Raw genomic sequence first — 25,035 nt, forward strand, 5'->3', positions numbered from 1 at the left:
GAGGCAGGGCCCCTGGGTGACGGGGCTCTCGGAGTGTGTGAGGGTGACCTGGGAATGAGGTGGAAATGTGCGCGTGGCCCTGTGTGAAGGGGGGAGGCTGTGTGTAGGCTTGGAGGGACAGGTTTGGGGAAAAGACAAGGCCGGAGGCTGCTGCGGGGGGTTGTCCTCCCGCCCCGCCCCACTTAAGCCACTGCGTGGTTCCGCGGCGCCTCTACCGGAGCCCTCTCGCCGGGCTGCATGGCGACGGGTGACCGCCAGGGGCCGCTGCCTCCGGTCCCCGGTGCCCCCGCCCCTCTCCATTGGCCTTTGTTGCTGTCGGAGCGCCCCGTTTGACTCGTTCCCGTCCGCCCCCTGGGCCTGGCGGTCGCGCCTGCGCACTGGCAGCTGGCCGGGCGCTAGCTGGGGGAGCTGCTGCAGGCTCCGCGGCGGCGGCTGCAACGGAGGCTGCGGGGGCGGCGGCGCGAGCGGCCGGGCTTGGGGGGGTAGCCGAGCCCGGCCCGGGAGCCCAAGCAGCTAAAGTGCGGGGTACCTAGGCCCTTCACGCTGGACTCCACAGTCTCCGGGCCGCCTGACCTCCGCACGGGTATATGGGATGGAAGCGGGACCCTCGGGAGCAGGTAAGGGCCCCCGGCAGAGGGGCACGGTGCATGCTCCAAGGACTAGGGGACTCCCGCGTGAAGAGCAGGATTTCCGAGTGAGGAAAGGTTTCCTGAGTGAGGAAAGGGGCTCTTACGAGATGGGGGGCCCAGTTTGAAGGGGGCTGTGTGCAGTTCCGGGGGAAACCTTGTGAAGGGAGCTCAGAGACGGGGGCCATTTATCAAAGGAGGCTGTATGCACTCCTGTAGGTGGGAAGTGCTCTGGGAGAAGGGCCTGAACGCACGTAAGGACACTCGGAGATCCCGGGAGGCCTAGGGAGAGGCCCGGCAGGTGGCAGGGGGCGGGCCCCAGGTGTCCAGGAGAGGAGGGGGTCGACACAGATGGGCCCAGAGCTGCCGCATGCCGGGGGCGGGGGCTCAGCCGGGCTGGGCTGGGCTGATGTCTTTTGGGAGAAGGCGCCAGAGCTGGGCTGTGAGCTCCGCCCCAGCCGGGCCTGACGCGGGGGCGAGGGTCAGAGGGCAGTGGGTGGGGATCCAGCCCCGGGATCCCCCCCCCCGCCCAGTCTAGGGAGATGGAGCGGAGGCGCCGGAGCATGCGCGGAGGTGGCAGCTGGAACGGGTTGCCCGATGTGGTGGGGGCGTGGCCGCCCGAACCCCCCACCCCCAGACCCGCAGGTTGGCTTGGAAAAAGGAGCGCACTGTTGGGCTGCAGTCTCTCTTAGGTTATGCTGGCAGAGTACAAGTGGAAATGGGCCCCTTCCCCATCTTGGGGCTCTTGCACTTGGCCCTGAAAACCTTCAGTCATAATTTGCCAAGAATAGGTTGAGGGAAACTGCTAAAGTGCCTTATTCTGCCACTGGGATGAGGAAAGACTGGGATGGAAGCAATGTTTTAGGTTATGGACGGGTCCCCCTTGAAGACAGGCCTTGAAAAATGTGTTGGTTACTGAGGTACCAAGGCCAGGACCAGGTTTACCTAGAAGGGGTTTTCTGCCTGGTTTGCACGGTCCAACAGTGAGCAGAGTTGGGATCTTTTAATCCAAGGAAAATGACCTCTCTATTGAATGTCTCCTGAGTCGGCAGCCTAATCTTTCTATACCTTAATATTTTTATGTTTGTTGTCCCCCACTGAGTATCTTTTCTTTTTCCTCTCTCTACTCCCCAGAAACTGTCAGGGCCATGTTATTAGACCCAAGGTCATCAAGCTAGCCTTTTGTCACAAATACGTTGTTTGGGGTAGGGGGAAGTCTATAGCCTTCACCATGGTGCCCCAGGTGATAGCCTTAACTTCTCCTTATTTACAATCAGGAGAAAAGGCGGTAAGAATAGAGGAGAAACTGAGGCATGGCTGCCCCAAGAAGACCAGAGTCCCTGGATGTGTTGTGTAGTGGTGGCACCTCCTGTGTCCTGTCTCTTACCCTTTTGATGGGAGGAGCAGTCTGGACCTGGGAATCCTTTAGGTCTTGTCACACTACTTCCTCCCATTTGATCTCGGGGTTGAAGCATTTTTGTCTTTTATACCAGATCTAATCCCCTTAAGGAAATAGCTCCTGCCAACTCATTCTTCGAGTCATCCATTCAGTGATCTATAAGTGCTTAGTGACTACTTTCCCCAGGACAAAAACAACCTTGTAAAGGCTGTGTAAGCCTTAAGGTGGAATGCAGGGAGCAACTGACTTCAGAAAACGACTTCCTCCTTCCCTTAGGCCCCTTTCTCCATTCCAGGAGCTCTCCTGGTTTTCTGGGCTGGAGACTACTTGCAGCAACCCAGGGATTAGAGTAGTAGAGGTCCCAGAGGTCCAGATGGATTGCTGGGAGCTGGCACCCATACCAGATTGATCTATTATGGTGAATTCCTAATGGCCTCTAGAGTGATGAAAAAGTTGACTTTTTCTGGTTCATGTTACATATTTATAGCTTCTAAGGAAGGAACTAGAGCCTGGTATCTGGAGTTGGCTGTAGCCTAATGAGGCAGGCTTTACCTCATCAAAAGGTGTAATTGAAATTCATTCTGGAAGCTGTGAGTGGAGGGATCCCATAACTGCCTCCTTCCTAGGCTCAGACTATTTTCTTGGAGGTTTGAGGACACAGTACGTACACAAAGCAAGGTATTGTTGCTGACTTCGCTGGGCTTATGGCCAGGTGTGCCTTCTGTGCTCAGGTGTGTTACAAGTACATATACTGGACTGGGAGCTCCCAGAGGGTAGAGGTGGTGTCTGATTTATCTGTGGAACCAACCAATGTCTAGGCCCTGACACAAGTATGTCTTTATTTTTTGAATTGAATCACATTCCAGTGTGAACATAAATGGTTAAGCACATGTGTGGATATTTAATAATTTGTGTGTACTCAGTGTGTGGACAAATTCTTTTTGGAGCGATTGGCCCTTTACTCTTTGCTTACCGGACAGCTAACCCAACCTTGAGTTTGTCTTTTGAGTGGGCTGTCTAGCTTATTGGGAGGTATGTGTGCCTCAGAACTGCAGGGAAGGAATCCCTGAGCCAGGCCTTTCAGCTCTGTTACTTTTCCTTCTCAGGGCTGGTTGAGGATGGGGGAGGGGGAGTGTCCTTTTCATAGCCCCTCCCTCCATGCTTTTGTCTGCAGGGAAGGGCCCCGCCCCTTTCCCCCAAGGCCCAAGCTTTGTCCTCTGTGCTGGGGCCCTCATCTGCATCACAAAGTGGCCGTCTGTCCCTGTCTGGGTCTGAAGGGAAGTGTCTCCCTTTCTCAGACTAAAAGCTGGGGGCAGGGTGGGGTTAGGGGAGGAACTTGTACTGCTGTAAGGCTTGCAGGGGAGTGGAGTGGGAGAGAGGTTCTCTCTTCCTCCTGCCTTCCCTAGTTTGGGTATGAAGGGGAGGGTGGGGGCTCCTTGTTTTTCCAAAGCCTCCTAGGAGTGGAGGGTGCCTAACGCTAAGTCTGGTGTGTAGTCCTGTTTCTGGGAAAGAGAAGGTTTTGAGGCTAGAGTGTCTGTCCCATCCCCCATCATTTCTACCCAGCCCCTAGCTCTAGGGGATGTCTTTCTCCCAAGGCTCCTAACAATTATTCAGCCTGGGAGGCTAAGGAGGTGAATGGAATGTAAGAACTTGGGGAGGGAAAGGGTATCTCTTACCAGCTACTTCCACTAGGGTCATGTTTGTCCTGTGCTGGGTTTATAATTGTTTCTGAGCAGTGTGCAGGTGTTTGTGTGCTGTGTATGCTTGTGTGTTCTTCGTGGTGTGTCTATGGATCTGTTTGTTAATTCATTTAGTATCTGTATATTGAACACCTATATGCCAGGCGCTGGAGATTCAGCAGTGACCAAGGCAGATACAGCCTGTATCTTTGAAGATCTCACAATCTAGGCTGGTGAGGGGTATGTGTATGAAGGTACACTGTCCAGGTCTAAGTATGTGTTTGGATGTGTATGTCTATCTATGGCTTGTGTATAATTTCTGTTCAGCTCTTTCTGGGGTATGTGGCCAGGTGCTAGTAGTTAGGCTTTCACTTCCCCAGGTAGCTGAATCCTGAAGGCCTTTTCTCCCCAGGCTGGGCTGCCATTCCCGTCTGTGTTTCCCTGTCTGTGGAGTAGGGTAGGCTTGACAGGTGGTTAGAAGGAGACACAGCAGCTTAGCTCTGGAAAGCATGCCCCTCCCTTGAATGGTTCTGACCTCTTCCTGACCCCCCTGCTGAGGATATGCCCCATCCCCCCAGCCTCGCCAACTGTGAAAGCAGATATCTGGTAATGGGAGGTTCTGGGCTGTTTTGTCCCTCTTTCCTCCCACCTGGGCTGGTCCTCTGCTGGCAAAGACAATAGTAGATGCTGAGGGAGGGTTCTCTTAAGCAGTTTCCTCTTTTCTTCCCTTTCCCCTCAAGCTAGAAAATAAAACGACGGGCAGCAATCAGACTGGTGGCAATAGAGGAGAAAGTAGTGGGAGTTGGCCCTGCCCTAGCCCTTTCCCAAGGGCTGCCTCTGTCTTAAACCCCTTCTGCTACTGTCTGGGCCCTCTGTGTAGAAGGAGCTGTGGGCCTGGAAAGAATCTTGTATTCTTCTTCCCAGAAGCAGTAATCTCGTCTTCTCCAGGATGCTACTGTCTGCCCCTCCTTCCCAAATCCTCTACTCTAGTTTACTCTTGCCTCAGTCTCCTATATTTAGCCTGTTTTCATTCCCTAGCTTTTTCTTCTTTTGAACTTCTTCATTGTCTCCCCACTTGCAGCCCTGCTTCTTGCCCAGGCTCTCAACTCTAAACTGTCTTGCCCCAGCCCTAACTCCAGCCTTTCCTCCTTCCCAGTTCAAGCATTTTTGGGCTGTGACCTCCGGTTCCAGCCTCTTCACCAGCTCCATGTTTCAGCCTCTCTCCTTTCCTTAGTCTCCAAAATCCATCCTTTTAGCCTTTTCTCCTTTTCTGCTCCATCCTCAGCCATTCGGTTGCCTTAATCTTTTCTCAGACACTGCCCTGTTCCTTGCGTGGCCTCCCCCCATCCGCCCGCCCCAGCACTTGGCCTTCTTTAGGTCTTCCTCCTGCCTGCAGTGCAGAGAAGCATTAAGATGATACTATTTTGTGTTCAGGATGGTGATGAGTGAAGTGAGCATCTGGCTGACAGATAATAAGGCTTTCTTGGTCTGCTAGATACCTGAAGGAGTCTTCATCTAGTAGAGGGAAGAAAGAGTTTTGTTACTAGAGCCAGATTTAGCCCATCTACTTAGCATGTAATAGGAAGATATTACATACTCATTTGATGAATTTAAGATAGACAACAAGGGTAATTTTCCTAACTGGAAAGAATTTTTAAAAAATGAGCCTGGGTTGTTTCAGCCAGTGGAAGCCCTCAGTTGGGTTGGGTAGTCAGGAAAGAGGCTTTTCCTACACTTTGCTGCTCCTGTTCTAGGAGGCCTTGTGCCTTCTCTGATCAGAGTGGTAAGGAAATTACCAGACTCTACCCTCACCAGCCTCTCTGTCTTGTAGCTGCAGGCACCTACCTGCCCCCCCTGCAGCAGGTGTTCCAGGCACCTCGCCGGCCTGGCATTGGCACCGTGGGGAAACCAATCAAGCTTCTGGCCAACTACTTTGAAGTGGACATCCCTAAGATTGACGTCTACCACTACGAGGTGGATATCAAGCCGGATAAGTGTCCTCGCAGAGTCAACCGGTAAGTAATGCACGTTTAAGCCACTAAGTCCAGTAGTCCTTATTTTCCTGAGTCTCACAGCCTTAAAAGGGAATCCAGAGGGGTAAAAGAAAAACTAGTAGAGGATGATATCACCAAATTCAAGAAAGTTCTTGAGGAAGAGATTCTAAGTAAGGTAAATGTTGAAAAATATCACTGGATTTGGCTATTAGGAGACAATTGGTACCTATTGCCACAGTAGTTTCAGTAGAGGAGTTGGGCTAGTAATCTGACAGTGAGTTAAGGAATAAATGGAAGGTAATGTGGTAGGGATAGTGAGAACAGATAGCTTTTTTCTAGATAGCTTGATAGTGAAGCATGGGGAGAGAGGGAATATGTTGGCTAGAGAAGATTATAGGGGTCAAGTATAGTGCCTACTGCATTTCATTATTTGTTGAAATGAATAAATGAAAAGTTTTTAAGAATGAGACATGGGTATGTTTATAAACCGAGAAGGAGCTAGTGCAGGAGAGGTTAAAGGTACAAGACAGAGAGGAGAGGAGTGAGTGGGATGTCCTTGCTGAGGCAGGAGGACACATATATATATGCACAATGTAAAAAAAAAAATTAATATTACAGGAAGAGTAGCAATGAAAAATGTCTCGTATTACCCTGGCCTCCTGTCTCCTAGTCCCTTTCCCCAGATGCATTCATTATTACCATTCTTGAGTACACTTTCAGATATTTTTCTATGCATATGCAAGCATATATGTTTATAGAACATTTTTAAAGCACACAGAATACAGAATCTTATATACACTGCTCTGCACCTTGCTTTTTTCCACTGAACAATATAATTTGGAAAGTAATATATATCAGTACCTACATATCTGTCTCATTCTTTTGCATAGCTTCATAGATATTCCATTGAATGGATATATTAAAACCTATTTAATAAATCTATTCAGGAACATTTAGGTTGAGTCTAAACTTTTGCTACAAAAGTGAAACTGTGTAGAATATTAATATAGATACATTTTTGCATGCAGATACAAGTGTATCTGTAGGATAAGTTCCTAGGCTGGAATTGCTGGCGTAATACATTTAAAATTTTTGAGATGTTGCCAGGTTTTTTTAAGGTAAGTTGTACCAATTTATACTCCCATCAGTAAGGTATCCCCCCCATATCCGCACCAATTCTGTATATTGGATTTTTTAGTTGTTGGCATTCTGATAAGTAGAGAATTATATCTTGGTCTAATTTTAAATTGTATTTCTCTACTGAGTGAAGTTGAACATATTTTCAGATGTTTAAAAATTATATATGGAAGGGATATTTCAAGTGTGAGAGGAAAGAAAGAGGAAAAGAGGCAAGTGTATATAAATGTATTTGTTTATATGTCTGGGAACTTGAGGGTGGCCTTGCCTTCTATGTTGTACTCCTTTCAAAATTATTAAAGATGCTTTTTGATCTGAGGTAGGAGTGGATTCTGTCGTTAGGCGGGTAGTGGAGAAGGTTTGACACAATCTATGAGGATGGAAGTGATCAGAGATATGAAAAAGATTGCTGGGCAGCACCGAGGCCTAATTGGCATTAAAACCATGTGTTTGGGCTTCCCTGGTGGCGCAGTGGTTGAGAGTCTGCCTGCCGATGCAGGAGACACGGGTTCGTGCCCCGGTCCGGGAAGATCCCACATGCCGCGGAGCGGCTGGGCCCGTGAGCCATGGCCGCTGAGCCTGCGCGTCCGGAGCCTGTGCTCCGCAACGGGAGAGGCCACAGCAGCAAGAGGCCCACGTACCGCAAAAAAAAAAAAAAAAACCATGTGTTTACAGTTGCTTCCAATGTATAGTTTGAGTCTTTTTATCCAATAGTATTCAAGAGCTTTGGTTTAGAAAGTGAAGAGTTCAGATAGTTGGATGGACTGGGATTTTGAAGGCTAGATGGATACTCTGGAATCTAAGTAGCAGAGGACAGGAACTGAAATCAGGAAAGAGATGATAATGGAGAGAAAACAGGGTGGTAGAACTAAGGACTTCAGAGAGATGGAAGAGGTGAGGTGGTTCTTCCACACTTTATTCCTATTCCAATTCAGGTCTCTTCCCATCTGCCTTTGTTGATTATCAGCTTGAGGGTTGGAGCAACCTAGATTTTGTTCCTGATTCTGGACAGACCCTGAGATTAAGCCCTTCTCCCCTCAGCCTCCCCCTCTGCTCAGAAGGCACTCACAACCACTCTTTTAGGTCCTTCAGAGCCTGGGTGATCCGAGGACCAAAAATATCACCTGGGAGTGTGCTAGAAACGTAGAATTTCAGACTTTGCTCTAAATCTGCTGAATCAGAACCTGCATTTTAGATCTCTAGGTGGTTCATATGAATGTTGAAGCTTGGGAAGCACTGCTTAGAATAGAGATTAGTAGCTGGTAGGACAGAATATAGTAGATGGGACATTGCCTGGAGTTTAAATTACTTCCAAGAGCTTGAAGTAGTAGTCTTTCAGCTTCCACTGGCCTTTCCTATTCCCCACAGGGAAGTGGTGGAATACATGGTCCAGCATTTCAAGCCTCAGATCTTTGGTGATCGCAAGCCCGTGTATGATGGAAAGAAGAACATTTACACTGTCACAGCACTGCCCATTGGCAATGAACGGGTAAGGTTGGGAGTCAGGCTGGACCTGTGTCAGGGGTCTGGGGAGGGACAGAACTCAACTAAGCCTGTTTGGAGTCTGACAGTCCAAAGATCCCTTTCGTCTTTTGTGCTGAGAAAGTGTGTTTTAGGATGAGGGATGGGTAGGTGCTGATGTTTATTTAGCCTCTTGTATGTCTGTCCCTGTCCAAACAGACTGAGATTAGACTTAAAATAGACCTAAGGGACTTCCTACTAAGTGTGGTTGAGAGGGACAGATACACTGAGCCAAGGTGGCTGGAGACTAAGGGGCTGGATTTACTCTGAAGTTCTCATTGTGAGTCCCTATCAGCTTAAGAAGCAGATTCTGGGAAATCTATGGGGTGAAGGATAATAGGGGCAAGGCAGGGAATATTGGACTGTGGGACAGCATCAGCAATCTTTCACCCCTTTCTCTTTCCTGAAGGTTGACTTCGAGGTGACAATCCCTGGGGAAGGGAAGGATCGAATCTTCAAGGTCTCCATCAAGTGGCTAGCCATTGTGAGCTGGCGCATGCTGCATGAGGCCTTGGTTAGTGGCCAGATCCCCGTTCCCCTGGAGTCTGTGCAAGCCCTGGATGTGGCCATGAGGCACCTGGCATCCATGAGGTACTGGGTGTAGTTAGTATCTGGGCTACAAGTGGTGGCAGAAGTGCTGTGGGAGGAGGAGGGGAATGAGCGTATATTAAGGTCCCACCGTGTGCCTTTCAAATAAAAAATTCTTTGAAGCCCTACCATATACCAGGCAAGTGTGCATATACATTTAGATGGTTTAAAGCTTTGGCCCTGTCCCTTTTAGATATCTTTGGACCTCACCCCATCTGTCCCTGCAGGGCAGTAAAAGGGGAGAGACTTGCACAAGGTCAGTCACACAACTAGTAAAGGATCAGAGCTGGAATTAAAGCCCTGGTGTCCTGCCTTCCAGGCCAGGGCTCCTCCGTGCCCAGGATGCCTCACAGGGTGGGGGCCTGTGCCCGAGGGACCAGTTCTCTGCCTGTCCCTGCCAGGTACACCCCTGTGGGCCGCTCCTTCTTCTCACCGCCTGAGGGCTACTACCACCCGCTGGGGGGTGGGCGCGAGGTCTGGTTCGGCTTTCACCAGTCTGTGCGCCCTGCCATGTGGAAGATGATGCTCAACATTGATGGTGAGTGGGGAGAGCTATGGAGCCAGGGGCACCCTGAGTCCAGTGACCACACTCCCAGCCTCATCCCTCCCAGCTCTGTAACCACACTCCTAGTCTAATCCCTACAGCCCTGGGACCCCTCCCCCATCCCAATACCCTATAAAGAAGAGGGTGTAAAGAGCAGTGCTTCCATTTATTCTGGAAGACAGAACCTGAGCTGAGCTGTACTTACCATGTCCCCACAGTCTCAGCCACTGCCTTCTACAAGGCGCAGCCAGTGATTGAGTTCATGTGTGAGGTGCTGGACATCAGGAACATAGATGAGCAGCCCAAGCCCCTCACGGACTCTCAGCGTGTGCGCTTCACCAAGGAGATCAAGGGTGAGGACCCAGCCAGGCGGGGAGGGGAATCAGTGCTACTTTCTCTTTAGTCCTAAAAGGAAATCCCCTTGGGATATATTCAGGGGAGAGGCCAAGCCTGGGCACATGAGCAACCTTTTCCAACCCTGACAAGCAGTGTGTGTGTCCCAGGCCTGAAGGTGGAAGTGACCCACTGTGGACAGATGAAGAGGAAATACCGCGTGTGTAATGTTACCCGCCGCCCTGCCAGCCATCAGACGTAAGTTGACAGGGCTGCTAAGCCATACTGTTGGTGGAAGAGGGCCGATATTTCAACATACTCTGTTCACTTTCTCTGCACCCACACCTGGCCCTGAGGATGAGCCCTGTTTTTGAAGATAAGCTGTGGGAATTTGGCATCCCTCCCCTAACCTTCCCAGATCCATTGATACTCTCCCTACCATTTTTATCTTCTTGGTCTCCACCTTTCCTTCTTGGGCGTTTACTGGAGAGCAGGTGTCTTTCTCTGGCTTCTTTCTCAGTTCTATAAATGTTAGGATCTCTCTCAACTTATTCTTCCTCCTGAAAAAGCAAGTTGAGATCCTAGGCTAGACCCTTGGGTAAGTTGTCACTGATTCCATCTACCTCCTTCACTTCAGACTGTGCTGGACTGTGAGTGCCTACTGTGTGTCAGGCTTCATGCACAACACTGGACATACAGATGAGTCAGATATGATCTGACCGTTGTGGAACTTGCCTTTCAAATCTTTGGCTTCACTCTTGGAGCCCTGTATTTCCTCTGCTTTCCTATGAGTGGTGGGAGTGCTCAAAGAGGTTGGATAGGGATGAAGTCAAGTCTGGCGCTTCCCATGGTTGTAGGTCTAGAAAGGTGTTACTGAATGCTGGGCCATGACACTTCTTTCCCTTCCCCCAAACAGGTTTCCTTTGCAGCTGGAGAGTGGACAGACTGTGGAGTGCACAGTGGCACAGTATTTCAAGCAGAAATATAACCTTCAGCTCAAGTATCCCCACCTGCCCTGCCTGCAAGTTGGCCAGGAACAAAAGCATACCTACCTGCCCCTAGAGGTGAGACTGCCAAGTAATGGCCTGGCTGGGGAACAAGCATGGTACCGGCACACTGATCATCAGAGGTCTATTCTTCCATTTGTAGTCTCTCATCATTTTTAGGTTTGGAAAATTGATGTTCTGAGAGGTCATTCTGTGAAATGTAGGCCTCATTCTTAACTGCTGAGTTCTTTACTTATCCCACATCCTGCTCTCGTATTCTTTCAGGACTGCCAGGCAGAGGCGAAAGCTGTATTTACTGTTTAATAAGTAATTAGTTCATTCAGTACAGAGATTTCAGATACCTACACTCATGTCCTCTTAATTTCTCTTTCCCTGTCTGGAGCTGGGGATCTAAATGACCTAAAGATACAAGTATACTTTATTTTACAGAAAATGGACATGAACGTTACCTGTAACGTGAATTCTGTATCCCCAGTGATCAATGTGATCCTTTTTTTAAAAAATTAATTAATTTATGTTTGGCTGCATTGGGTCTTCATTGCTATGCGCGGGCTTTCTCTAGTTGTGGCAAGCGGGGGCTACTCTTCGTTGCGGTGCGCAGGCTTCTCATTGCGGTAGCTTCTCTTCCTGAGGAGCACAGCCTCTAGGTTCATGGGCTCAGTAGTTGTGGCTCAAGGGCTCAGTAGTGGCTTGCGGGCTCTAGAGCGCAGGCTCAGTAGTTGTGGCGCATGAGCTAGTTGCTCCGTGGCATGTGGGATCTTCCCAGACCAGGGCTCGAACCCGTGTCCCCTGCATTGGCAGGCATCAGATTCTTAACCACTGTGCCACGAGGGCCCAATGTGTTCCTTTTGAAAAAGTTTTCGCTCCAAGATTTGTCATATTTTTACGCTTCAGCAGACCTTTGAAATTCTGCAATTAAGGAAAGAATAGTAATGCTCTTAAGTCATTACTTAAGTCATTACTTAAGTAATGCTTTTAAGTCATTTGCATTACGTCATAGAATGCAAATGGAGAACCACTGGGCTGTATTTGGTTTTCTATACACTAGCCAAAATGTCTAATGAGAAACTGTCTCTGACTGCTTCATTGTCTAGTCTAGTGCTGGTCAAAGTGTGGTCAGTGGACCAGGAGCATAGGTATTACCTGAGAGCTTGTTTGAAACGTAGAATCTCAGGTTCCACCTAGACCTACTGAATCAGTATCTCTTATAACAGAATCTAAAGAGGATTCATATGAACATTTAAGTTGGAAAAGCACTAGCCTAGATGACCGTCTTACTCTGTTCTAGCAGCAGGAGTCAGATAGCTGGGACCAAAACTTAAGCCTTCTTTCTGTGAGCTTTTGGGATTTCAGAACTAACCAGAGGAAATTAGGCTGAAGGGAGAAGAGATCCCAAAGCCCAAGAACTCTGACTTAGTAATAGCTGCTGATGCACAGAAAGTGGGATGAAGACAGTATGTTCTCTGAGATGTAAACAGAAGTCTTTAACGGCAATTACAGCTAAGTAGATAGGCTTTGGGTAATATCTACTGCAAGCTGAGATTTGTTAGCAAATTGACATTACTTCTGTTTAAACAGTAGTTTCCAAGGTGAATAACTTATGTATTTTGATTTTTACTGTTGCTTGTTTATTTAACAAATATTTATTGAACTCCTACTATGAGTCATACACTCTTAGGTGTGGGGAAAGCAGAGATTAACAAGACAGATAAAGTCCCTGCTGTCATGGAGCTTATAATCTAGAAGGGGGAGATAGATAATAAGTTGATAAATAAGATAGTTTCAGTTGGTGGTAAGTGCTATAAGAATAATAAAACAGGTTAAGGGGATAGTCATAAGGGTGGAGCGGGTTGGAGATTCACTTTAGTTATTGTGGTCAGGGAAGGCTTCTTTTTTTTTTTTTCTTTTTGGCCACACTGACAGCATGTGGAACTTCCCCAACCAGGGATCAAACCTGTGCGAGTGCGGAATCTTAACCACTGGACCACCAGGGAAGATTTCTTTTAGGAGACATTTGAGTTGAGTCCCAAATTATGAGATAGAACCAACCTTTTACAACCTGAAGGAAGAGCCTTCCAGGCAAGAGTTTAATAGTGAGTACAAAGGCTCTAAAGCAGCAGAGAGCTTGGATCTTCTTAGAGAGACAGAAGGCTTAGTGCCTGGTATGTAGTGTATGAGGGGAGAAGTAGTAGGAGATGATTTTGGAGAGAGGTACAGGGTCAAATCACATAGGCTATTGTAGGTGATAGTTTTTTTTAGAATTGCTTTATTGAGAAATAATTCACATTCCATAAAACTCACCCTCTTAAAATGTACAATTCAGTGGGTTTTAGTTAATTCACAGAGTTGTGCAACCATTACCGTTGTCTGATTCTAAAACATTTTCATCGCCCTCAGAAGAAAGCCCATACCCATTAATAGTCACTTACCATTCCTTCTGCCCTCCTCACCAGCCCCTACTAACCACTGATCTACTTCTGTCTCTGTGGATTTGCCTATTCTAGACATTTCATATAAATGGAATTATATAATATATGGCCTTTTTTTAAGTGGCCTATTTCACTTAACGTAATGTCTTCAGGGTTCATCTGTATTGTAGCATATGTCAGAATTCCCTTCCTTTTTAAGGCTGAATAATATTTCGATGTATGTATATACTGCATTTTGTTTGTCTGTTCATTCATTGATGGACACTTGGGTTGCATTCACCTTCTAGCTATTATGAATAATGCTGCTATGAATATAGGCGTACAAATATTTGTTCTAGTCCCTGCTTTCATTTCTTTTGAGTACATACCCAGAAATGGAATTACTGGATCATATGGTAATTCTGTGTTTAATTTTTTGAGGAATCACCATACTGTTTTCCACAGCAGCTGTACCATTTTACATTCCCACCAGCAATGCACAAGGGGTCCAATTTGTCTACATCCCTGCTTTAGTCTTTTTTCCAGTGTTGATTCTGTAGTTGAAATTGTCCGTAAAGAGTTCTACAGCTTTAAGTTACCTTCAAGAGAGCAACCTCACAAATTTTAACAATTCTGGATTTTCATTAAGGGAATTGACTAATTCTTTGAGGTACAGAGTCTAAGGGCAGGTGACCTTGTCCTGGTTTTCCCTACCATTGTTCAGCATGAACTCTGGAAGTTAGGCAGAGAAGCAGTACTTGGTGTATTGGCCCTATGGGAACAAGTTTTACATTTCATTTCATCTAAATCCTCACAACAGCTTCAGGAGACAGCTAATGCTTTTTCCAGTGGCTAAAATTAAAGAAGCAGAGTCTTAGAGTGGTTAAGAGTCCTACCCAAGGTAGCATCTTCTAGAATTGGCAAAGCTAGACTTCAAACTCAAGTGTTCTTGAGTTCTCTCTACTTTGCCAAAAGGCTTCCTGTTCACTGCTTCCTGAATATAGTATATTGGGCAATGGAAGTCTTATATATCACTAGAAAGTCTTTTCTGATCTCCATTGTGTTCTCTTGGGCCCAATACAGAGAACCATGTGGCAGGATGTTCCTCACACCAACAGAGCACACTGTCAGTCAACAGACAGTGATTTCTATAGTCCAAGGGCTCAGTGATCATCTGTAGGCTCGGGCTCAAGAGTTGAGTCACTGCTAGTTCTCCTGGTGTGTTGCAGTGTGGAACGACTGACTGCCTGCTACCATTGGAGAGCTGTCTGCTACCTAGGCATCCAGTTTGTGTGTATTGAGTTTTTTTAGTATTAAGAAGAGCTCTAGACTGGGTCCTTTGGTAAATAATAATTTATGCTACAACTTACTGAGTGTTTACAGTGTTCAGAACTGTACTTGGTTCTTTAAGTGCTTTATTTAATTTAGTCTCCAGACAGTCCTAGGAGATTGTTACTGTTCTCCCTATTTAATATATGAGCCCTGAGCCCAGATCTGCCTCTGGATCCTAAGCTCTTAATCACGAAGTGGCTGTATTACCTTTTGTATTGCACGTGGATATTTTCTAACTTACCTGTCTATGAACAAGGGATTTTCTAGTCCATTTCCCAGGACTGACAGCCACGTCCTCTTCCCTTACTATGGGGCTCCGGGTATAAGGTGAACTATACTCAGGCCAGCGGTACGTATTCTTGTTTCCTTAGGTCTGTAACATTGTGGCTGGGCAGCGCTGCATTAAGAAGCTGACTGACAACCAGACTTCAACCATGATAAAGGCTACAGCTAGATCGGCCCCAGACAGACAAGAGGAGATCAGCCGCCTGGTCAGTGAGGATGCAGAGAAACGTATGCTTGGTTGCTCAGTCATGGGAGTCCCTGGTAGCACAGATGCCTTTCTGCCCTGGCAGCACCCTTAGGAAAACAAAAGTCTGGATTTGTTACCTGGGACTCCATAGGACTGCTCTTGCTTCTTGACCCTGTAGCTACTTTGTTTCCTATCTCTTTTTCTCTCCTGTATTACTTCCCTATGTTATCCATTCCCACTTACCTCATCTTCCCCTTCCCCCAACCCCCTTTTTAGGGCTATTTCTTGCCAGCCTCAGCTGTTCTTCAGGGCTTTCTGCTTGGGACCCGGAAGGTGAGCAGTATTGCCAAGCTACTGCTCTCCTGAGATCCCCTTCTTTTGTCTTACAGATGAAGAATGCCAGCTACAACCTAGATCCCTACATCCAGGAATTTGGGATCAAGGTGAAGGATGACATGACGGAGGTGACGGGGCGAGTGCTGCCGGCGCCCATCTTGCAGTACGGCGGCCGGGTGAGCAGGGTCAGGGCCAGACAACATCTCTGGGACATGTGGGGGGAGGTTGGGTTGTATAGCCCGTGGCTTTTGCTCCCCTACGCACCTGGCTCTACTGAGGCTCACCTGGACGCCCCCTTTGCCTATCCCCAGAACCGGGCCATTGCGACACCCAATCAAGGTGTCTGGGACATGCGGGGGAAACAGTTCTACAATGGAATTGAGATCAAAGTCTGGGCCATTGCCTGCTTCGCACCCCAAAAACAGTGTCGAGAAGAAGTGCTCAAGTAAGGAGGTTGGATGTATGGATGGAAGGGTGGGAAGGACCCTAGAGCTGCCTAACTTCCTCTACTCCCAGGGGGCCACGATTTGATCTGTAGTCTGTTCCTTCTGAGTCTTGACTCTCCCCACCTGTGCTGTCTGGCTCACACTTCTGCCTGCTTCTTTTCTGTCCATCTGTGGTCAGGAGTCTTCATAAGGAGCCATATCTGTGTCAGAGATGATGATTTCAGGACATGAATCTCCTAAGGGAGACCTGAATTATTGTTATAATCATTAACATGGGTGGTAAACAGTAGTAGTGATGACTATAATGTTTGTGCCAACATTGTACCTAATTTTATGTTCTCTTATTTCATCTTCACAGTGAGTAGGTGGTGGTATTTCCATTTTCAGGAGACTGAGGCTCAAAGAGGTTAAGTAACTTGTACAAGGTTTGCATATCAAGAAAGTGTCAGATTGGAATCAAATCAGTTCTGAGGTTTCAAAGCTTATATTCCTAATTGGAAATAAAAGTTCAGCTGGTACTCTGAGCTGTCCTTTCCTGTGCACAGAATTTGTTCAGTCGGGTCCAAGTGACCTGAATTAGGTGAACATGAATTGTAAGGGCCTCTGAGCCACCTGTGGCTGAGTGGCTGGGAGTAGATGATAGCAATGAAGAAAGTGATATAGCCAAATGGTTTAAAGGAACAGTTTAGGGGAGTAATGGTCTTGAATGAGTGAATAAGTAAGTGAAGAAGTCACCAAACCTTCCCCTGCAGTCTTCTTTTTTTTTGAACAGCTTTATTGAGATATTTTTCAAATACCACAAAATTTACCCATTTAAAGTGTACAGTTCAGTGTTCCTGCAGTCTTTTGAAGTGGTAGCTTTTTTTTTTCCTCTGGATCTGGAGTAAGGTCAGTGCACTCTGGGGCTGAGAAAGAATCAGTGGAGCTGACCACTTTGGGCAGTGATGAGAATTAGTAGAGATGTGTGCCCTGGTGGGTTCAGCTGGCCTTGGGATTTTCATAAGAATTAGTTACAGCAGCCCCTGATGAATATGGAGACTCTGGCCCTCCTTCTCCCCTCACAGATATATAACTACTTCCACACAATTATAGTTTCTCTCAAATGTGTTCCTCTTGTCTCCTTTCCTGGGTTCTTGGGATTTTAGCCCCATTTAAGCCAGGCTGCTCTTAGCCTTGGCTAGGCTTTGGAGGGCTGGTCCTTAACCAATATTAGAAAGGCTCTCAGCGCTGTGCCTTTGTGTCACATTGTTGGTAGCTCCACTCTTGGTGTGTTTCTCTCTCATTCCCGTGTCCTTGCCCTGTCCCACTCTTTTGAGAAGCAGTTTGTTGTTTTGGATATTTTGGGGTACAGAAACTGATAAACCTAGAATCTCAGAGTTGGAAGGAGTCAGTTCATCAGACTGCCCCTTCTTGCAATGATCCCTAGATTCAGGGAGTAAAAATGCGACTTGTACACCTGGGTCAGGGTACCCAGTTGCATGTATGGTTCTGGGCTAAAGATTAAGATTTGAGAGTTTTCGGCTGTGGCAGTGGATGAGATTGTCCAGGGAGAATGTGCATAGTGAACAGAGGCTGAAAATAGAACCCAGAGAAACTATGCACATAGTTACTACATGTGTATGAGGGAATGGGATCCAAAGCACAGGAAAAGCCATCCTTTCCACTGAGACAAAAGGGGAAGAGATGAGGTGGAGAAATTGGTAATTGGGGAGGTATAAGGGAGTCCTAGGGTCAACCCTCAGAATTTTCTTCTGGCTAAAGAAGCCGTTACCTCAGCTGTATCACTTTTAGGACAGGATTTTAAGACTTTCTCCATCCTAGAGTTCTCTAAACACTTTGTGGCCCCCAGCACTGGACATAATATCCCAAGTGTGATCTGGTAATAGAAGATAGGGAAAACCACTTTCCTTGAAGTAGAGACCCACTTATTGATGGAATCTGGTAACACCTTGGCTTTTTAAATAGCTATACTGTAGTTGTATACAAAGCAGAGAAATGGAAGAAACACTGTTAGGTTGTCCATCAGAGCCCTGGCTCTTATTTACATGAAATAATTGGTTATATTTTTTACTCTAATGTTTATTTGAAAGAATTTTTAAAATTAGAATAATATAGAAAACATCCATGTGTCCATCATCCAGAGTATTGTCATATTTATTTTATCCTTTTTAAAAAGTAAATAAAATATTAAAGATAAATTTGACATTCCTTTATTTTCTCCATTCTAGTCCCGTTCCTCCTTTCTGATGCAGTCACTGTCATGAATTATTACAACCTTCCTACCCAATTTATGTATTTTATATACCTATATGTATATAAGTATTTAAAATTTTATACAACAGTGTTGTACTATATTAATCTTACAGGGTTTTTTTCTTTTCAACTAATAAGTAAAAAATTTATTTCCTCACTGTGTAGGCTTTTAAATCCATCTTATTGATATTTATATGCTATATAATAACATGCCCTAAACGATTGCTTTTATTCTCTATTTGTACATTGTTGCTTTTAATCTAAATGCAGGACTTTCACAATTGAATTTCCTGCTGCTCCTTTCAGTCTGTCATTATATTTATGTAGCTCGATTTTTTTTTTTAATCTGTTGCATGTGAACCCTCTCTTCCAGCTTTGTCTTCCTTTCCTAGGGTAAAGCTCTAAAGCCAAAAGAAAGAAGCTTGTTTAATTATTTGCTCTCAGGCTTCAAAGAACCAGTAGGGGAGGAGGGAGCTCATTTTTTTCTGAGCATCTCCTGTGCTCTGATCACTGTTGGAACCTTATTTATTTTAATTTGAGCCAAGAGGCCTTCCTCTTGGGCATCTTCCTATTGCTGTAGACTTGAAACGTAGGAACCAGCTGCTTGAATGGGACAACATGGGGGACTTTGAGAATTCCCACAGATCCCTTCTCTGGGCTCCCTCAGCTCTCTGCTCATACCATTGAACACTTGGCAAGCTCTGTCTTGTCCTATCCAACTGTAAATGTGCTTTTTACACTGGATGTGATGATGTCTCATTCATCTTATAATCTGTCAGTGCCTGTCATAGTGCTAGGCACCTAACATGGAGGCATTTGGTTAGAGGTATTAAAGTGGGACTTACCTGCCTCCTGTCATGACCATACTTGTGCTGCAGGAACTTCACAGACCAGCTGCGGAAGATTTCCAAGGATGCAGGGATGCCCATCCAGGGCCAGCCTTGCTTCTGCAAATATGCGCAGGGGGCAGACAGCGTGGAGCCCATGTTCCGGCATCTCAAGAACACCTACTCAGGGCTGCAGCTCATTATCGTCATCCTGCCAGGGAAGACGCCAGTGTATGGTACAGTTCTGTTGGGACAGTGATTACGGTGATAGGACTCCTCTCAGGGTAGCTCCCTGGAAGATCCTAGGGACGACTCAGTGTGGATTCTTGGCTTTAGCCAGAGCTGTTCCTTAGTGTCAGTGCTCTTCTTAGAGGAGAAATATTAGACTATATGAGCCAGTTAGTCATCTCTGGTCCTGTTTACCTGCTCACAGTCCTTCCCAGTAACATTTACTGGGGTCCTCTGTGTGCTGGTGTGTATGCCAGGCTAAGCTGAGCTGGATACAGAGATGGGTCAGTCCAGATTCCTATTCTCAGGAGTGCATTGTCTGTCAAGACATAGGGCAGCACACCCAAGCAGAATTTGTGGTGGTTCTGTTGGTGTTCCACTGCTGGGAATGATGGAGACTTTTTGAGAAGCTTTCCCTCTCTTTTCCTCTTTTTTAAGAATGAGAATGACTATATACATCTCTGACTCAGTGCTCTTCTCTTACTCTTTTTTTCCTTCTCCACGTCTCCTCTTCAAAGGAAGAGGTATCTCTCCTTTTATCTTACTCAACCCACGTGTGCTCTTGTTTCTATTCCTTCCTTTTACCTTTGGGACCCTTGAACCCTCAAACATCTTTAGATTCCCCACCCTAGAGCACATTACTACAGTCATGCCATCTCCTTTAGCTTTTTTCTTCCTATTTTTTTGTTTTTCTTCATCAACGTTTTTAAATGAGCTGTCTACATTTTCTACCCCCACTTCCTCACCAGCCACTTACTCCTTAGCCTTTTTCATTTATTTTACCTCTGCCATTCTCCTAAACCTCCTCTGCAGAGGGTCACCAATGACCTTTCTCCTCTTGACTTCTTGATATTTTCTCCTGTCTCTCCTTAATTGTTTTTGTCATTACCAGGAATGCCTGGCATTTTCCAGATTTCTGTACTCTGCCCTCTCTGCCTTTTCATTCTAGTGAAATTCTCATCCATTTCAGTTGTTTCAGTCACCAGCTATTGTTACTGTATGTTATATTGTATTATTAAAATCTTGATTCCACCCTTGACCTCTCTGCAGTTCCGATCTCTCCCTTTGACCTATCTCCTTTCCACAAGAGTTTATTGATCACCTACTGTGTGTGAAAAGAAATACCGCTAGATCCTGAATACATTGGTATGTGCTCTCGGCTCTTACAAAGTGTTTTGGTGAACCATTTCTTTACTAGCTTGTCTCCTCTGTCTACCAGTAAGCCCTTCTCTTTACTTTTCTCTTATGTGTTGGCATCACAGTTGCTTCTGGGTACCATCATCCAGACTTTGGGGACAATCTGTCTTCTCTTTGCCTTACCTCTAATGCTCTTTTTTACAGTATTAAGGTGTATTCCCTGCTCTCCACCCACTCTTCTCAATTTAGTTCTAACATTTCTTCTTAAATCTTTCTTGTATAGGTTACTGGATGAGACTTTTTGTGATTGTACTCTCAAAAAAAACCCCCAAACCTTCATTAGCCCCCATTCACAAAATAAAAGTTTTTTAGGGCCCTGATCTTAGTTTAACCTTTTCAGCTTCAGGTACTGTTCCCTTTGCCACACATACCAGAAAGATGACTTGTTCTGGAATTAGATAGAACTGGATTTTAATCCTGGCTATGCCAGATTACTGTCTTAGGCAAATTATCTAACCTTTCTCAGCCTCATTAATTAATTATATAAAGTGCAGCATCTAACAGTGCCTGTGACATAGTAGATGCTCTAAATGCTCATTCCTTGTCTCTGCTGTCTAGTCTCTGGTTTTGCTTACATCATTTGCCTTTGCCTAGAATATTTAAGTACTCTTTTTATCCTCCACCTTGCCCTTAAAATTCTCTATCCTTCAAGTCCTAGTTTAAATGTACTTATTCCTGGAAGCTTTCTCTTGTCATCCTACCTACAGGATTAACTCGTCTCTTTTTGGATTCCTCTAGAAATTGTATCAGGCTGCTGATCAGTTACGGTCTTGCTTGATATTGTTTTGAGCATGGAGTGGATCTGATTCTGCTCTGAAATCTTCTTCCCTCTGCACATATATACCCAAGGTAGAGCCTTCCGCTCACATGATACTCAATACTTATGGAAGTTGGTTCACCTCAAGTCCATGTCTCTCTTGGGCCATAAATTGGTGTCCCTTGTGATTGATAAAGTGGAGTGTCTTTTTATATTTCTATTGGCTGTTTCACTAGCCTCTTTTGAGAAGTGCCTGCTCAAGTCTTTTCCTTTTTTCATTGGCTTCACTACCTTGTTCTTACTGATTTATCGGATGCTTTTTAGGAGAACTGCCTTGAGTAATTATCCATGGATCTGGTTTCCTCCATAAAGGGAGAATCCAGTGTTTTCGGCCTGCGTGTGGAGTATAGTGTGGCATGCTTGGAGAAGTCAGTGCTTACTCAGAAAATTTTCCCTTCCCTGGACTCAGTCATGTTATACCTCTCTCCAGTCTCATACCTTGATTAGGACCTTGGGTTTCTTCCACTTACATGCTGTTCTTTGATTATATTGAATACCACTTAGGTAATGGGGGCATTGCCTAGGAATTAAGCCTGCAGATAAGAGGAACAGTCAGATTCTTCTAAAGATCCTTCATCCTCCTTCCTGGTAGGCCAAGTGATGGTCAAAGCAAGGTCCACATGCATTGTGATTGCCCTGAGAGTGTAAAAGGATAGTGTCACATTTGTCCAGTTCTAATCTGCTACCATACCTCACCCTGTTCTTAGTATTTTTAACTCCTTCCTCTCCACTAAACTTTTAGGTACAATTTTTTTAATGTAAACTTTTTATTGAAGTACAGTATACATATAGAGATCTTTTGTGTTCAGTCAATTGATTCTCACAAAATGTCTTAGCAAGGTAACCAGTACCTAGTTCTGATAGTAGAACATTACCACAATCCCAGGCTACCACTCACTACAACTCCACATCAGTGTTAACCACTATTATTTTGGCTTCTAACACCATAGATTAGTTTTGACTGTCTTTGAACTTTATATAAATGGAGTCATATACCATGTACCTTTTTTTGTGTCTGGCTTCTTCCACTCAACATTATGTTTGTAAGATTTATCTGTGTTTGTTTAGTTGTAGTTTGCTACAGTTTTTCCATTATATGATAATAACACAATTTACATGTATTTATACATTCTACTGTTAATGGACATATTTGGGTTGGTTCCAGTTTTTACTATTATAAATAATGCTTCATTTAACATTCTTGTACATGTCCTTTGAACATATATGCCCATTTCTATTGGGTGTGTAACTAGGAGGGATTTTAAGTGTACAAATGTATACTTCCAACAGCAGCAAAGGAGAGTTGTAGTTATTTATATCCTTACCAAACTTGGTATTGTCGCTTTCATTTTAGCCGTTCTTATGGGTCTTTAGTTATACTGCATTTTGCTTTTAATTTGAATCCTCCGGTGATTGATAAAGTTGAGTATCTTTTTATATTTCTATTGGCTGTTTCATGAGCCTCTTTTGAGAAGTTCCTGCTCAAGTCTTTTCTTTTTGTTGCTGGCTTCACTACCTTTCTCTTATTGATTTATAGATGTTCTTTATAATTCCTTTATTTAAATTTATATGTATTATACATATCTGTGGCTTGCCTTTTTACTTTCTTAATGGGTTCTTTTGTTGAACAGAAATTTAAAATTTTAATGTAGTCCTATTTGTCAATATTTTTCCTTTATGCCTAGTACTTTCTGAGTCCTGTTTAGGAAATCCCAAGGTCATGAAGATACTAGTCTGTGTTTTCTTTTAAATGTTTTTTTTTTAACCTTTCACGTTTAGAACTAGCCTGTGTTTGCCAGAAACTGTTGCTTTCTCTGTCCCTTGGCAGTGGTTCCTCTTTTGGTGCAAAGCCTAGAATCTCAGCCTCCTGCCCACACCTAGAATCAGCACATGTACCCAGGGCAAAAGCAGCTGCAGCAGATGGCTCACCTCTGTGAGATTCTCTCCCTCTCTGCAGTGTTAACCCTTCCAGTTCTTGTTGTCTTAGCACTTCTCTACTGCCTACAAAAAGATGATTTCTATATTTTATTTGGCTTTTCTGAATGTTATGTGCAGAGACACTGGTTTGCCTCTAACTTTATCTCTTAGAAGTAGAAATGATCCCTTTAGCTTTTTAAACATTCTCAAATCTCTCCCATTGAAAACATATCATACCGTTCATTGATCCTACATCTCCTCCTTGGTACTTTGTATTACCAAAAACAGTTTTTGCCTCTATACATTAATTTTTGCCTCACTATCACAAAATTCTGGTCCTCATTTTACCAATCTCTTAGCAGCATTTGACTTAATTGAACACTTGCTCCTTCTTGAAACACTCTTTCTTCCCTGGCATTCATGATATAATACTGTCTTGATCTTTCTCTTGGTTCTCTGAATTTTTGTCCTTTGCAGGCTCATCTTCTTCCTGTTCTGCAAGTATTGTGAGTTCAGAGATACAGGTCTAAGCCCTCTTCTCCTTTCATTCTGTTCTCTTCCTTGGTGATCTCAAGATCATGTTTTCAATTACTGCCTGTACCTAAATATCTCATAAATTTACATCTCCATTTCAGACTACTCCTGAACTTCCAACTACTATACTCAGTTGCGTGATGGATATCCTCACTGGGATGACCAAAAAACACTTCAAACTCAAAATGTCTCAAAAAGAACTTATGAGCTATCTGTTCTATTATAAAAATCTAGAAACTCAGAGGTTATACATAAAAATTATTTTCCCTTACGTATATAGTCTCTTGAATCTGTTTCTTTCCATTTGACATCTGCCTTCTTAAGCTACCCTCATTTCCCTAGATTGGTCTAATGACCACATTCTTCCTCTCACACTATGGTTCCTTTTTATTCTCCTTTGTAGTTACTTTGGCCTTTCAGTTTCTCAAATGTATGTTGCTTTCTCCTATCAGCATACATTTTTGCACGCTCTTCCCTCTGCCTGGAATCCTCTTCCCATATTCCCTCTCCCTTCTAAGTTCTCTTCTACCTTTAGATTTCAGTTCACTCATTACTTACTCAAGAATCCTTTCCTGACTAGGTTATTACCCCCACGTTATATGCTCTCACAGCTCCATGGAGTTTTCTGTTGTAGCATTTATCATTGTTATACTTTTCATGATTTTTAAAATTAGTCACTGGATAGTAAGCACTATAAGAGTAGGGACCCTGTGTGTTTCTGGTCATCATTGTGTTCCCTAGCACCTCATATACTTCGTGGCATCTAGGAGGCATTCAGTAAATATTTGTTGAATGCACTAATCAGTTCTCTCCCTGCTCATAGCTGAAGTGAAACGTGTTGGAGATACACTCTTGGGAATGGCTACACAGTGTGTGCAAGTGAAGAATGTGGTCAAGACCTCGCCTCAGACTCTGTCCAACCTTTGCCTGAAGATCAATGTCAAACTTGGTGGCATTAACAACATCCTAGTTCCACACCAACGGTATGAACTCTATTGCCCACTTGCCCTTGTCAAGTAAGGTGCCATACTGGTGATTGATGAAAAGATAGGACCCTGTCCAGGCCAAGTGAATCACACACAAGGGAGAGCGGACCAAAGTGGGTGCTGGATGGTGCCAGGAAGAGAAGACCCAACTCCTCACCATTTGTTTTCTCTTCCTTGTTTAGCTCTGCTGTCTTTCAACAACCAGTGATATTCCTGGGAGCAGATGTTACACACCCCCCAGCAGGGGATGGGAAAAAACCTTCTATCACAGCAGTGAGTGTTACTTTCCAACTTCCTCATAAGGTTCTTCTCTTAGCTCTGGGCCCCCAAGACTACACATGATTTCCTTCCCTTAGCTCTGCTGCTTGACCCTTCACAAGATCTTTTTATTTCAGCTGATCATCCCCATTAACCACTCCCTTGGTTTCTTAATAAAACTAACTCTGCATGGCAT

General features: G+C 45.0%; 1 protein-coding gene across 3 annotated transcripts in view; it reads left to right on the plus strand.

The window, feature by feature from the left end:
* The first annotated feature begins 381 nt into the window (after positions 1–381).
* The window catches only part of AGO1 (argonaute RISC component 1), a 35,568-nt gene continuing 10,914 nt past the window's right edge, over positions 382–25,035 (plus strand). Inside the window, exons 1-14 of one of the 3 annotated variants that reach the window (XM_032649981.1) lie at positions 382–617; positions 5,536–5,719; positions 8,204–8,324; positions 8,766–8,947; positions 9,346–9,482; positions 9,707–9,841; positions 9,992–10,079; positions 10,738–10,885; positions 14,940–15,059; positions 15,430–15,561; positions 15,688–15,821; positions 18,954–19,138; positions 24,419–24,578; positions 24,764–24,854. In XM_032649981.1, the coding sequence (XP_032505872.1) occupies positions 593–617; positions 5,536–5,719; positions 8,204–8,324; positions 8,766–8,947; positions 9,346–9,482; positions 9,707–9,841; positions 9,992–10,079; positions 10,738–10,885; positions 14,940–15,059; positions 15,430–15,561; positions 15,688–15,821; positions 18,954–19,138; positions 24,419–24,578; positions 24,764–24,854 (1,842 nt within the window). In that variant the 5' untranslated portion in view covers positions 382–592. The remainder of the gene's footprint in view (positions 618–5,535; positions 5,720–8,203; positions 8,325–8,765; positions 8,948–9,345; positions 9,483–9,706; positions 9,842–9,991; positions 10,080–10,737; positions 10,886–14,939; positions 15,060–15,429; positions 15,562–15,687; positions 15,822–18,953; positions 19,139–24,418; positions 24,579–24,763; positions 24,855–25,035) is intronic. The other 2 variants (XM_032649988.1, XM_032649998.1) reach the window with 2 other exon arrangements.

The sequence above is a fragment of the Phocoena sinus genome, chromosome 1, assembly GCF_008692025.1.
Source record: "Phocoena sinus isolate mPhoSin1 chromosome 1, mPhoSin1.pri, whole genome shotgun sequence".
Lineage (NCBI taxonomy): Eukaryota > Metazoa > Chordata > Mammalia > Artiodactyla > Phocoenidae > Phocoena > Phocoena sinus.